This window comes from Biomphalaria glabrata, chromosome 11, assembly GCF_947242115.1.
Source record: "Biomphalaria glabrata chromosome 11, xgBioGlab47.1, whole genome shotgun sequence".
Classification (NCBI taxonomy): domain Eukaryota; kingdom Metazoa; phylum Mollusca; class Gastropoda; family Planorbidae; genus Biomphalaria; species Biomphalaria glabrata.
The window spans coordinates 16005430-16021075 of NC_074721.1; the positions used below are offsets into that span (position 1 = coordinate 16005430).

General features: G+C 36.2%; 1 protein-coding gene across 1 annotated transcript; it reads left to right on the forward strand.

Annotated features, from left to right (window-relative positions):
- Positions 1–4948: 4948 nt before the first annotated feature.
- On the forward strand, positions 4949–14158 carry LOC106054882 (rhodopsin-like). Its single transcript, XM_056045636.1, has 2 exons — positions 4949–5092; positions 11660–14158. The coding sequence occupies exons 1-2, from the start codon at positions 5019–5021 to the stop codon at positions 12630–12632; spliced, it is 1047 nt and encodes a 348-aa protein (XP_055901611.1). The 5' UTR covers positions 4949–5018; the 3' UTR covers positions 12633–14158.
- The last annotated feature ends 1488 nt before the right edge of the window (positions 14159–15646 follow it).

Consider the following 15646-nt stretch of genomic DNA (forward strand, 5'->3'; position numbering starts at 1 on the left):
CTGTCCATTCTTGTATGTTGTCTTCCCAACACTTTCTCTGACTCTACTTCTTATTCTTGGTACAAGTTGAAGGTGGAAGGTTTTCTCGAGTACTGAGGTCCTTGTAATATGCCCATAGAGTTTTACTTTGCGTTTTTTTTTTACAGTAGTTATGTTTCAATAGCTGTTTTAATCATGTTTTTAATCTGTTCATTTTGCGATGTAGTCTTTGTGGTACATAACAGATCTTTTTTTTAACTGTAGTGTTAATAAAATATTTTTAAAGATAGACTAACAATTCTAGAGCTACACGTAGGCCGTAGGCTTAAATCAGAACGTAGTCATACACAAATCTATCAGCATTTTATGAAAGAAAATGATGAATTAACTACATCGAGGAAATCACGAGGACCACAAGACCACCTAGACCCCTTCCTCACAGCCCCCCCCCCTTTCCAAAACAAAATATAGATGGCCGACACAAGCATCAAGTCGCGAGGCTTTTCATTAGACTAACAGATGTCCAATTTTAATTATTACCTGATACAACTACAGAACCACGTACATAAGTGTGTGTGTACATTAGGTTTCAGTTTGAAACGTCAACACAAAAGTGAAGCAAACTTCTGAAACAATGAAATGATTCCAGAAAGTTACATTAGTTGAGGACAGCACGCAGTACGCCTACAATATTGTATATAGTCTGAGAAAATGGGGAAACAAATATAGCCACGTATTCAATAGTCCTGTCCAGGGCGCCAACTATAGAACACCCGATTCGAAAAGTCCAACCTCGATAAAAAAATGTTAATTCTATTTTTTTTTTTTTTTGGGGGGGGGGGTTGAATCAAAATGGTCGAGTGGTCTTCGTTGTTGCTAGACACTTATCTTTATATCTGTAATAACACTAGACTCTATATGTCAGCTGAGTTGTTGGACATATTTATCTTAGGCTTAATCAGTAACCAAAATAGGAAGTTTGGTTAAGGTTGGCTCAATACCTTACAATCAGGACTATTCTCAATAAAACATTTACAATAAGTTTCTGATGACGAAATGCCGAATAGTTCTATGATTCGCAGTAATTTGGAAGTCTAACTACTTTGTTCAGCTGCTATTGATCTAGTGACAGCAAGCTTAATCAGCTTGGTAATGGCAGAAGATATAATGATCACATTTAAGTCATGGCACATTAAACAGTTCACATTGTAAGAATCACTGTAGCCCAAAGCACTATCCGCTAGCTCACAACAACTTGACTAATTATTTCCTAACATCAATAAAGTTACGTTTCTTTTCCGGCTTATTTCCTGGACTAAACTATGTCATTTTTATTGACATAATGTTTTATATAAAACGTTATTTTCAACTAACATGTTAAATTATAGATGATAATAAAATTGAGAGATTTATTTTCATTTATTTCTCAAACATATAATTGTTTTATCATTAGCTGTTTTTTTTTATTTACGAGTACTTAATAACTGCCAGTATTAATGAGATTGATATAATAAGATCTAGTTACTTTTAATATTTGGCTGTAATTTTGGTGATTGATAGCTAAAAAAATATTTGAGATATGATTATGACATATATAAATAATGTAATTGAACCAAATGTAAAGTCTCTAACATAAGTTTGATGTTTGGGATGGACAAACTTTTGATGGAGGTAGAGAGTCGATGAAATCACATCAGATCTTCTTAATCTCTCTCCGTCTGAATTTCTTTTATTGTCTCTCTCCATCTTTCTTAATCTCTCTCAATCTGAATCTTTTATTGTCTCTCTCCATCTTTCTTAATCTCTCTCCGTCTGAATCTCTTATTGTCTCTCTCTATCTTTCTTAATCTCTCTCAATCTGAATCTCTTATTGTCTCTCTCCATCTTTCTTAATCTCTCTCCATCTGAATCTCTTATTGTCTCTCTCCATCTTTCTTAATCTCTCTCCGTCTGAATCTCTTATTGTCTCTTTCCATCTTTCTTAATCTCTCTCAATCTGAATCTTTTATTGTCTCTCTCCATCTTTCTTAATCTCTCTCCGTCTGAATCTCTTATTGTCTCTCTCTATCTTTCTTAATCTCTCTCAATCTGAATCTCTTATTGTCTCTCTCCATCTTTCTTAATCTCTCTCAATCTGAATCTCTTATTGTCTCTCTCCATCTTTCTTAATCTCTCTCAATCTGAATCTTTTATTGTCTCTCTCCATCTTTCTTAATCTCTCTCAATCTGAATCTCTTATTGTCTCTCTCCATCTTTCTTATCTCTCTCCGTCTAAATCTCTTATTGTCTCTCTCCATCTTTCTTATCTCTCTCCATCTAAATCTCTTATTGTCTCTCTCCATCTTTCTTAATCTCTCTCAATCTGAATCTCTTATTGTCTCTCTCCATCTTTCTTAATCTCTCTCAATCTGAATCTCTTATTGTCTCTCTCCATCTTTCTTATCTCTCTCCGTCTAAATCTCTTATTGTCTCTCTCCATCTTTCTTAATCTCTCTCAATCTGAATCTCTTATTGTCTCTCTCCATCTTTCTTAATCTCTCTCAATCTAAATCTCTTATTGTCTCTCTCCATCTTTCTTATCTCTCTCCATCTAAATCTCTTATTGTCTCTCTCCATCTTTCTTAATCTCTCTCAATCTGAATCTCTTATTTTCTCTCTCCATCTTTCTTAAACTCTCTCAATCTGAATCTCTTATTGTCTCTCTCTATCTTTCTTAATCTCTCTCAATCTGAATCTCTTATTGTCTCTCTCCATGTTTCTTAATCTCTCTCAATCTGAATCTCTTATTGTCTCTCTCTATCTTTCTTAATCTCTCTGAATCTGAATCTCTTATTGTCTCTCTCTATCTTTCTTAATCTCTCTCAATCTGAATCTCTTATTGTCTCTCTCCATCTTTCTTAATCTCTCTCAATCTGAATCTCTTATTGTCTCTCTCTATCTTTCTTAATCTCTCTCAATCTGAATCTCTTATTGTCTCTCTCTATCTTTCTTAATCTCTCTCAATCTGAATCTCTTATTGTCTCTCTCTATCTTTCTTAATCTCTCTCAATCTGAATCTCTTATTGTCTCTCTCCATCTTTCTTAATCTCTCTCAATCTGAATCTCTTATTGTCTCTCTCCATCTTTCTTAATCTCTCTCAATCTGAATCTCTTATTGTCTCTCTCCATCTTTCTTAATCTTTCTCAATCTGAATCTCTTATTGTCTCTCTCCATCTTTCTTAATCTCTCTCCATCTAAATCTCTTATTGTCTCTCTCTATCTTTCTTAATCTCTCTCCATCTAAATCTCTTATTGTCTCTCTCCATCTTTCTTAATCTCTCTCCATCTAAATCTCTTATTGTCTCTCTCCATCTTTCTTAATCTCTCTCCATCTAAATCTCTTATTGTCTCTCTCCATCTTTCTTAATCTCTCTCAATCTGAATCTCTTATTGTCTCTCTCCATCTTTCTTAATCTTTCTCAATCTAAATCTCTTATTGTCACTCTCATCTTTCAGAATCTCTCACTTATTTCTCAATTTCTTTGTGTCTCTTAGAAATTATACATGATGCTTGCATTTTTTCCCATGTACTATTTCTGAATTATTTTTTTTAACGCTTGATGTTTCTTGACTAGTAATATGTAACAGCTCGTTAAGACATTTTACTTTTTTACATTTGAGTTCTATATATGAATGGAAAACAATTTGATGCATATGTTTTTGAAAACAGGTTGGTGCATATGTTTTCAGTCTGTAACTACTAATAAAACTTTAAAGTTTACTTTTTAGCTCAAGATATTGTAGTCTTATACCAAAGGCACTACCGGCCACCATCAACTGATTTTATTATATATTTTGTATGAAGGTCCACTTGGTTTTAGAGCATACAGATATTAGTACTCAGTGGTTGAAAAACTAAAATTACAATAGGCCTATTCTTAGCGTGTTAACAACCGAAGGGGTGGTGACCACTGACCCTACAGACATTTTCGTGACCCTGAACATTCGTAGGAAGTGGCTACTGCTGCAGAACTCCCCTATCATCTGGACAATGTTTAGAGGACACAGTAAAGTGGACTTCGGTGTATTGCTTCCCTTTTAGTTGACCTCAATCAGAGCAAGAGAATGTCAAACACGTATCAAATTCTACTACTGCTAGAACTGAGATGTCGACTACTACATATGAGTATGTAAAGGATATGTTCTTTAGAGGGGTGCACATTTTTTTTAAGTAATATAGAAATATAAAACTTATCTAAGGGGAATAATCACAAAAAGATTCACTGCAATCTTTCTTAATACTGCCGGAATAAGCTCCCTTTTATATGTAGGAAAAAAAAACAATTGTAAAAGTTCCCCTATCAGACCTGCGATGTATAGAATGAAATTAATTATTAACCACTTATGGATTAACTAATTGTTTAATTTTTTTATGGATTCGTGATTTCTCGTCGACTATTAACAATTAGGTCAAATTTAAACTTGATCCGAAACGGGAAGTGGAAGAGGATATGCAGAGGTACATAATATTTGTATTGGTAATGACTCCGAATAAAAAGATACTTCTCTCAAAAAATTAGGATTTATTTATCTTTTTCGATACCAAACAAAATATTAAACAACAATAATTAACAAACTAATTGTTTAAAATTTATTATGTATGTTTTGTTAGGTACAACAAATAATTACGTACATTTTAAAATGATCCGAGAATGGGTCTAAGTCTAAGAGTACAAAAAGTGTCCCAGACAGTCAGACAGTCAGACAGTCAGAGTAATAATACAAACATTAATAAAAGTAAAACAAATACAAGTTTCTCTTATACTGTATTTTTTAAATTGAGATTAATCGTAGTTGGTCTCAAGTTGTCACTCTACCTACATCATAGTTCTACATTATAAAAGCTACCAAAAATTAGCTATCATCACATATACCGTTGCTACTGTTATGTTAATTTACATTTATCTCGTAGTCCTTTTGTAGTGCATACGGAACTACAGATCAGTGGCCATTGAATTTCAGCCAGTGGAACCAAACTCAAGGAGAAGGTAACTCAACTATGACTTCCTTGCTTTCGCTAGATTCTGGTAATTGCAACAAAACTTACCTGTCTATAGAGGATACCTGGCCTTGGTAAGATTTGTTAAAAATAGTCAATTGTCTACTTTAAATTAAGTAAGGATTTGTTAGTAAGTTTCCAAATATTTTTTTAAAATGTATTAATGTATTGACTTATGTATTTCTAATTTTAAAAAGGTATACATTCATAGTTATTTGTGACGATCACACTTGCCGGGGATTTAGGATCATACTCAACAATTCAATGAAATGAAGAAAGAAACATCTCTCTGTATTTTCTTAAAACTTTTAAATAATACTTCTCCAACTTTCACATAAAATGACTTCTAAATTCAATAACAACTTGACTTGAGACTTCATAAATAAAACTTAAATGATACATGAAACTTCACTTAGTATAACTTCAACTTTAACTTATAAAACTTTAACTAATGGACCCGCTAATATCACAAAACGTATAACTATTACTAATCGAGGACTGAGCGAGGACCATCGCTCTACAAGAACTACTACTATGCGAGGAACCCGTCTAACTGACTTTCCCCTAATTTTTACTTTCTTTGATCGTAGTTCCAGAATCATGGAACCTTCTCCCCTAATTATTTTAGTAACTTTGACCTTCTAGAAGCTGACGTGTACTATTTTTTCATTTAACCACTTTCTTTGATTGGATACCTAAAATTAACTTGTTTACGCTGGACACTTGTACTGGTTTGAACTCGCTTCTAGAAACTGGTCGAAATAGGTCACAGACTCGACTCGTGACATTACTGTAAAAACGAAGATGATTGTATCAAAATATGAAGTTACGCCAGCATTCAATTAGGAAAACTTGCGCCCTCAGAAATCCCCGTCACCTTGCTTTATCATTTTTACAAAAATACAAAAAAAAAAAACAACAACTCTAACTCCTGCATACATAGGTCTTGTTTGAAATATACATCATTCATTTTTAAAAAAGGCACCAGAATTGTATAAAATAAGATACATTCTGTAGGTTTTTTTTAATTAATAGCATATTACAAAAATTGATTAAGACTTACAAAGGCTGTAAAAATTGTCATCATCACTGTTTTCCATGTCTTATATATTTTAAGCTTCTGAAAAAATCGTTTTAGTTTACTAGTTTGAGATTGGCTTAGAAACTGGGGTAACTATTGAGATTGGCTTAGAAACTGGGGTAACTATTGAGATTGGCTTAGAAACTGGGGTAACTATTGAGATTGGCTTAGAAACTGGGGTAACTATTGAGATTGGCTTAGAAACTGGGGTAACTATTGAGATTGGCTTAGAAACTGGGGTAACTATTGAGATTGGCTTAGAAACTGGGGTAACTATTGAGATTGGCTTAGAAACGGGGGTAACTATTGATATTGGCTTAGAAACTGGGTTAACTATTTATAATATAAGTAGGGACACTACTTGTTTGTTTTTTTCTTAGTCAGAAGTCTGCCTGTATCGCTAGGCTGTTTTACAACCTCTCATAACAGGTTATTCTTTTATTCACTTAACAAATACCAATTTCTGGATGGCTACCTGGTCGTGCGGTGGACTGTCGTTCGGACTTTTCGATAGTCCTGGACCTATAACTGCCGTCCCCCTTCGTCCAGCGGGATGGTTGGACTAAGAAGTAAATTATCTTCATCTCTGAAGTAACATCCGAAACATGTCAAACAAAATTATCTTCATCTCTGAAGTAACATCCGAAACATGTCAAACATTTTACAAAGTTTTTAAAAACATTTTCATCTAGCCAGGTGGACACTATTAAATGATAGTTCTGATGTCTCAAACATCTCGCCTACTGCGACAGAGAAATATAGCCTAATTATAACATTTATAATAGTAAGCGACCATGAAAAATAGTTAAAATAGCAATGTACCCTATTATGAATTCAGTTGAAGGAACTGTGAGACCTGACCTTAAATACATCTTCAAGAATGTAAAAGCTTATAGCAAAAGAAGTATTTCTGAAGCCCAGCCACATTAGAAACTATGAATTTTTGTTTGCTTATGCAAAGCTTCGATCTGGCAGTACTAGAAAATGCGTATTAGTACATTTTATAATGACACTAGACATATGTTACCCGCGACCCGCGGGTCTTTATTTGCGCATTACTGTCGATATAGTCACTGAGAGTGTTTTGTAAACAATTAAACGAAATAATAATGTAATAAGCGAATGTGTCAATGTAAAAATAGTGTGAATGAAGCTATCAAATCAAAATAGCTAATAGGCTTAATTAAATCCATTTTTTTTTTCAAATTAAAACATTTGCTTGTAGGCCTACATATATTTGATTAAAATTTGAGATGAATAGACTAAATTTTGTATGTTCATGTGTATAAAGTATAAAGTAGATCTTGAGGTAGACGTAGATCTAAATCTACACTAATCTAGAGTTCTGTGCTGCGCATGCGTGAACTTTTTTTCATGAATGAATATATATATATGGCTCCTTTTGTCTCGAAAGGCAATGGATGCGCCCAAGTGAGTCACTGGTTTTGGCTTAATCTTGAGACGGGGCAGAATCTGGTGTGGCTAATCAAGCCAATTCTAGAACGGCAGACTTTGCCACAATTCGTACATTTGTATGCCTCTGATTTAGGGCTAGCAGACAGGGCAGCTTTCTTTTTTTCCCTCTTGATTAAAGCCGCTTCAATTCTTTTGTTCTCAGCAAGGGTTGTCCCAGCACGCACAGTCTGTCTCCATGCACTCCGGTCTTTGGCTATGTTTTCCCACATACTTTCACTGATGCCTGAGGCTCTCATGTCTCGCTTGCAGACATCTCTATATGTTAGTCTTGGGCGGCCCTTGGGTCTGACTCCTTCCACAAGCTCAGCATATAAGATATCTTTCGGGATTCTACCATCTGGCATGCGGGTGACATGTCCGAGCCAGCGTAATCTCCTTTGTGTCAGAATAGTTTCCACTTGCGCTGCCTGAGACGCATAATGGGCATCTCTTGGAGGGACCATGTCTCCAATCAGGAAGTTTTGAGACTGGCCAATATGAACAGCATGTATGCTCTCCTGAATGAATATAGACCTATCTCAACACGGCTACGCAGCTTTAGCGAACAGCGAACGAATGTATTAAAAAATGCTTTAGAAAAACAAATTTGAATGTTAATTTGATTAAAATATCAAATGAATGGACAATAATTAGTATGTTTATGTGTTAAAGCATAAAACTATCTTTGCGAAAAGAAGTTTTATCATCTTAGAGTTCAGTAAGAGTTTTAGACCTAGGCCTAGGAATAGACTCAGACCTCAGAAGAGAGATGTGTTAATGTGTAACCATTTGGTAATGTCTAATGAAAGAATGTTCGCCAGGAAATCTGTAGATATCAGGAAATAATTTATGTAAAAAATGCTTTTGAATAATCTAGTGGATTGGATTTATATGTATGTTAAACTTAGCTAATGATCCTTTCACGTTATTTCTCTTTCGCTACGAAAATAAAATTAGGTTTGCGAATATGGGTTTACCCGAAGTCGATACATTCTTATCTATTAAAAACGAAAAGAGCGATAGCTTTGTTAAATGAATGGGATTATAAAGTGAACAATTAAACGAAATTATATTTAGTACGCGATTCATGAATGAATATAGATCTAGGCCTATCTCAACTCGGCTTCGCAGCTTTCGTAGGCGAATGTAGCTTTAGAAAACCAAATTTGAATGTTTATTTGATCAAAATATGAAATGAATAAAGTATAAAACTATCTGTGCGAAGAGAAGTTTTATCATCTTATAGTTGAATTAGAGTTTTAGATCTAGGGATGGGATTATAAAGTAAACAATTAAACGAATTAATTTTTAGTAAGCGATTCATTACGGAATTGTCTAATGAAAGAATGTTCGTCAGGAAATCTGTAATCACAGATATAAGGAACTAATTAATGTAAAAAATGCTTTTGAAACACAAAATTGAAGGTTAATTTTATTATATAATGAAATCTATGGATCTTCTTTTGTATTTTCATGTGTCAAAGTAAAAAACTATCTGCGCAAAGTGTATTTCTTAAAATTAGATCTAGGTCTAAATCCTTTCTATCTTTTCTAATGTCAACATTGTAGACATGGCCTAGATCCATAAAATACTATAGCTGTAATAGAGTCGGACAACATTATTTTTTTTTTAGGGTCTTACGTTTGTTTTAGGGCTACAATACATACACTAAGGTCTAAGTTGGTACCCAAGGAACATTCCTGCCAAGTTTTATCAAGATTGGTCAAGCGGTTTTGATGTCTATAAGTAACATACATCCATACATACCCCTCACATTCTACTTTATAATATAGATTATTATTAGCAGATCTAGTATTCCTGGCAATTTTTTCTAAATCATGTTTAGCTTACCACTACTATCTAGGTAAAGTAGCTCTCTGCTGCATGTCCTAAAATAATTCGATACTCTTCTTTATTTATATTGTGATACATTCAGTGGCGTAGCTACCAATGTGCGGGTGGTGCGGGACGCACAGGGCACCAAGTGGAGAGGGGCACCAAAATTCCCCCAGTGTGTATTAATTTCCTATTTCCCTGAGCGTTTCAGTAAAAACGACTAATTGTATGGACACAAACAAACATAAACTACTGTATTTTAAACATGAACTAACGATTTATAAACTAGTCATGTCGCTAATTTATTTCATCTCCTTGACTATTTCTTCAATACAATGTAAGCTATAGAACAGTTTGAATCTAATTACTAGATTTATTTCGGACACACGGTACATGTTGTTACTACACTGATTAATGCTCTGTAATATAAAGAGGAAGAGGATAGGCCAACCTTTTCTTACTTCATTGTTTAGTCCATTGGTTTAATCTAGATATTGAGTTTACAAATATAGCTCTAAACAATTGTCTTAGTTTATTCATTTCTTTATGATTCTTTATAGTTTAATTTTGGAAATAATTCTATTGTAATAATATTTTTAAATAAGCTAACCTTTGTTTTCTACGAGTTTTTTTTTAACTAACTAGATAATTGTAATACTGTAACGTAAACAAAATGATGAACAGTGCTCAAGACTGACTAGTCTGGCTGGCGCCTCAAAACCCTTTTAAGCTCAGACGGAGAAATTGGCATCTCTGGTTCTGTCCGGTCTGGGTAGACAATAAGGGCCCCATACCCGGATCTATCGAGGTCCCTCATTACCGACCCATCGTTATGACAGAAAATGGCATCTGGTGGGTTGGACTTTAGTGTAGCTGATGCCAAGTTTTGGAGTATGGCAGGTGTTAATCGCCTCTTGGTGGCTCCCTCTTGCCCTATAAGAGACATGTTTATTTGTGGGATCGGAAATCTCCTCCACGGTCTTCTAATAGAAATTCTGTCAGTGGAGAGCCCAGCTGATTTTGACAAATTGGCCGCAATGTGGAGGAACGATCGCATTTTTATGCGGTTCCTCTCTCTCCACTGGTGCACTAAGATTGTGGTGGGTAGCCTAGAGTCGCCCCTTTTGTAGCGCTAGTAGGCCGTAAGTACCGCCCTCTCCTTCCTTAAATGTAAAGGGGCCACGTTTGTTAAGATTTCAGCAGTGTTTGTTGGGCTTGTCCGAAAGGTGCCACAAATGAACCTTAGTGCCTGTGATTATACTCGCTCGAGTGATTCGAGGGCAGTTTTACTAGCATATACTTGAACTGTATAGCTGTACTCAATTTGTGATCTGACTGCCCCTAAGTACAATGTGCGTAGTATGTCAGCTTTGGCACCCCCACTTTGTGCTGGTCAGCTTTCTTAGTAACGCTAACTTTTTCGAGGCTTTTCTTTCAAAGAAGAGCTACGAAGAGAAATTTATTCTACCTTGGACAGGATTGTTCAAGAAATAATCACCCGATTCGAGCAACTTCATGATGTAGCAGATAAATATGAATTTTTTTCGCCTTCCCAGCTATTAAATCCTTAAGTCGATATCAATCTCGATAGTACTCCTAGCGACATTAATAAAAACGAATTTCTGCTGGAGCGAAAGAGGCTTCAACGGTTTGTCACAGTTTCATCAGAAGTCTCCGAACTTCCAAAACAAGGACCTGTTGAGCTCTTGAAATTTAAAAAAAAAATATCAGCTAGATGATTCAGTCCTGAATATCGTCATCATAATTCGCATATTTTTGACTATTGATACTTTTGCCAGCAAGAAAGCACGTAAAATTCATTTGTAGTATGTTTATGTAAAAGTGATTTTTTTTTTGAATTAACAATATTTGATTAATGAATACATATTATTTTGAACAAAAAAGTAAGGTTTTGCAATGTTATTAATTAGTTAGTTGTTTTTTTTTTTGGGGGGGGGGGCATCAAGATAAGGTACCGCACCAGGCATCATATACTCTAGCTACGCCACTGGATACATTACTGTTAAGTTTCCATACACTGTGCAAGACCTACTAATACTAATATATTAACATTTATAAACAGTACTACAGATCGCTGAAACATTTATAATTTTATATATTTTTTATTTTACGGTTCCTTGATGGGACGAGACCATTGTTAATAACAATGGTCTAGCGTCCAAGAGTAATGGTCCTGGGAAAATGTCTTTTTAAAATATATATATATGGCTATTTAAGTAATAGTAACTTATATTATTTTCTCCTTAGGTTGGCTTACATTCTTACTATTATTAGCGATGGAATAGTGGACTATTATCTATGGGCAATATGTGCAGTAGGTGTGCCTGGGAATATACTTACCATACTGGTAGTTCTGACTATGGAATCGGTTAGCCCAGCTTCAATTTTGGTGGCTACGCTCTCAATGTGTGATTTGTTGACACTAGCTATCAAGTTCATCGGAATGCAGTTCTACCTCTTACGAATCAGTGTGGGGACCTCTGGTTGCATCGTCTCCATGGCTCTGGGAATGTTCCTAGGCTCCATGGCGAACTGGTCTCTGATTCTCATCTCTGGTGAGAGATGCATAGCCGTCTGCTTCCCACTCAAGCGCGGCTACTTGTTGACTAAAGGCAGAGTCTGCAACACCATCGCAGCCATGTCCGCCACACTACTGGCAATCAGCTTGACCACGTCCATCTTGACTGTAGATGAAGTGACGGGGGAGTGGTACTGTTCTCCGGACGTGGAGCACGGAGCGTTCTACTGGGTGATTGGAACTCTGTACGTCAACGTCCCTTTCGTCAGCATCACCTTCTTGACCAGCGCGGTGTTACGAGGTCTTCGCCTCTCCGGCAAGAGGCACGCACGTCTCATCAGGCAAGCCACTGCAGCAGACAAAGCCGACCCGAGACAGACCATTGCCAATAGAGCTGAGGTCACTCTTACCACCATGATGGTTGCTTCCGCCTTGCTGTTCCAGGTTCTCTTTCTTCCTGCTCTTATTGTCCCTCTGGTCTTCAACCCGCCTGCAGATGATATCACAGTAGAAGCCCAATGGAGACTCTTCTCTGAGATACGATACCTCCTTCTTGATCTTTCACACGCTCTAAACTTTTTCCTCTACTTCGTTACAGCCAAGAAGTTTCGTAGCCACGTCATCAAGCTGCTGTCTGTAAGCTACTGTTTACACACACTTAGAAGAAGGATTGGCCTCAGAGGAATGCGTCATTTGGATTGATTTTATCCAAGATTCAGATTTGATTTTCCTTGGGCTGTTGATGCAACAACACAACAGTGTTTAATGATTTACTGCATAGCTTAAAGAGTTAAGACAAAAACAACTCCCTTATAATGCCAGATTATAGAAAGTGGAGGCCCCCGAGTAGGATTTTTGAGATCTACCTGTTCAAGCGTCAATATAAATGCCCCTAATTATATGAATTCATTTAAAACCATGTCATATTTTGTTAGGAATGAACTATTGAACACGCACATTTCATGTTATCTCCCTTATTTTCCTATTAAAATGCATATTTTTAAAAAGATTGTTTAATTTTGAAATGTGAAGGCTCCGTTTAATGGTTAGAAAATGGGCAGCGTCCTAAACTATCGTAAAACCGGCTCGAAATGTTCGTTCAGTAATAAACTTACCTCAGAAGATATGTCCTCCTTCAGTCGTAGAACGACTATTGTTCATTTCGAGCACTTTTTCATATGGCTGTGAAGCCCTATTTTGGAGAGACACTCCCGTCCACATATATTGCAAGTCAAGGTGACTTTCACTTTGGTGGTAGAGGAGCTGGCCATTTTCCGTGTGGCACGCTTTTTTTTTCAAGAGCTGAGGCCCAAGTCACAGTCTCTCTCCAACTAGTGTGGTCTAATGCCATGTCTTCCCAATGGTCGATATCCATGTTCACTGCTTTGAAATCCCGCTTTATCACATCTACGTAACGGAGGGGGGGGGGGCAACATGTTTTTTTTTAGCCAGACGCGAGTTGCCCGTACAGAATGATTTTCGGGATGCGATTGTCCTCTATCCCTCGTACATGTCCGAGCCAGCGCAGGCGGCGTTACCTAAGGAATGTAAAGATGCTGGGAAGACCTGTTCTCGCGAGGAACTCGGTATTGCACACTCTTTCTTTCCATGTTATTTTAAGGATCCTTCGAGGCAGCGCAAGAGGAATGAGTCTAGTTTCCTCTCTTTTGTGTAGGTTGTCCACGACTCACTGCCGTACAGTAGCGTGCTAAGAACGCATGCCCTGTAGACCTTCATTTTGGTCGCTGTGGTGAGCTTCTGGTTTTCCCAAACTCTTGGTCGGAGTCTAGCGAAGGTTGATGCGGCCTTCCCTATGCGTTTTTTTATCTCCTCTTCTAGAGACACCTTGGATTAAAGATCCAAGGTAGCAGAATTCGTTAACGGCATCTAGCTTGTTATCGTCAATGAGGATGGATGGTGGTAGCAGATGGTCCCAAAACATTAGTCTAAGACAAGAACGAGTTATAAACGTTAGGGTGTTTGATCGAGACCTAGCTAATCATCCGACGATGCAGAAGTCTTTCTCCATAATTAAGTCAGTTTAGGAATATGTTTCTTCATAAACGCACAATAAAATTCGAAAAAAGTTGTCTAAATAAATATGTGTGTTTGTATTTTGCCTTGAGTTAAAATTAGTGGCATGTTTCACTCTACACTGTCTATTTTCAAAAGCCAAATAACACCTCCAGGTAATATGAAAAAAAAATGTTTACGCGCATAGCACCGAAACCGCCACACATAACCGATGTAAAACCGTTAACACGTGTTAAGCCGTTAACCCATAACATAATGAGTTGATGGGAAATGCAGAAAAAAGAAGTCTAAATCGTACCCTTTTATCATACGCAGGCCCTTTCTGGCTTATTTTTATTTACTGTTTTTTTATTTTTTGGTACAGGGTATTTCTTGTGATCTTAGTAATCATAGATTGGCAATAATTTTTATACATTATTTGAATAAGTTCGAAAAATCATCATAAAACAAAATCACTCATAAAAACAAAATCACTCATAAAAATAAAACAAAATCACTCATAAAAATAAAACAAGTCATAAAAACAAAACGTCATAAAAACAAAATCACTCATAAAAAGTTCTCTATGTGAAACGAGTTGTATTAGCTTATTAGTAACATTTATACAGTTATTAACAAGCTTGACACTGGCCTAGTTTGTAAAGTTTTGTTGCGTGGACCTTAAGCTCTACACTAACAAGAAGGCTAGAGTATGAATTGAGATTCGACACCAGCTGAGTTGAGCTGAGTTGAGTTGAGCTGAGTTGAGCTGAGTTGTGTTAACCTGGTGCCACTATGCAGCGGGAAAACAAAAATGTTCCCAGATATCCTCTTCCTCCACGTGTGCAGACCAGAAACTGACCAGATGGTACTGGGTAGGCTGTCACGCTGTTCAGTGGTTACACAATAGCTTTAAGAAAACAACTATGTGGAATCTGTGGATATTTATGTTACATCAATTTATTCTCTTTAAAAATATTTTTAAAATATCCGTTTTAATGTCTTTCTTTTTCTCTTCGTTCTCATTGTTCAAATCATAAGATTCGGATCAGTTATCCTATATCGGAGATGAACCGATCAATGCTTTCCAGATTAGGCATTTCTCCGTATGTTCTTAGTTTTAATTTCTAATTATCACGTTGTTGTTTTTCAAATAAATATTACTATTTTATTAATCAGTACACTAACCTCAACGGATTAAAACTATTCTGTACAGCTATCTTATATAGTGTGCATTCTTCGGATTTCTTCGTCTGTTCAGAATACCTAATAAAACTAATACGATCTTACTATTCACGTGAAGTAAACAATTACTAGACAGCACTGATCTAGATTCTATATCAGTGACTCACAACGATTGCAACATTGGCTAAGCAGGGGGTCTACCAAATATGGGAAAATATTGCAAGGTGTGTATGAGTCAAAAAAAGTTTGGGAACCACTGTTCAAGATGATGTTCTAGTTGCATTAGCTGTACAAAAAGGACTACGTCCCCCAAACCACTAGTTATGTCAGTGATCTACTCGTGGGTATATAAAGTTCATTTTTAGAGGTCCCCAAAATGGAATAAGCTGCTGTTAGTTTTATATGGTCTGTCTGTCTGTTCGTCATGTTTCGATCTAAAAAAAAAAAGAATTTCTTATAATGTTTTGCATCTTGCAATGTTCTGGTGTAAATGCTACTCTTTACCTTCTGAAAACGAA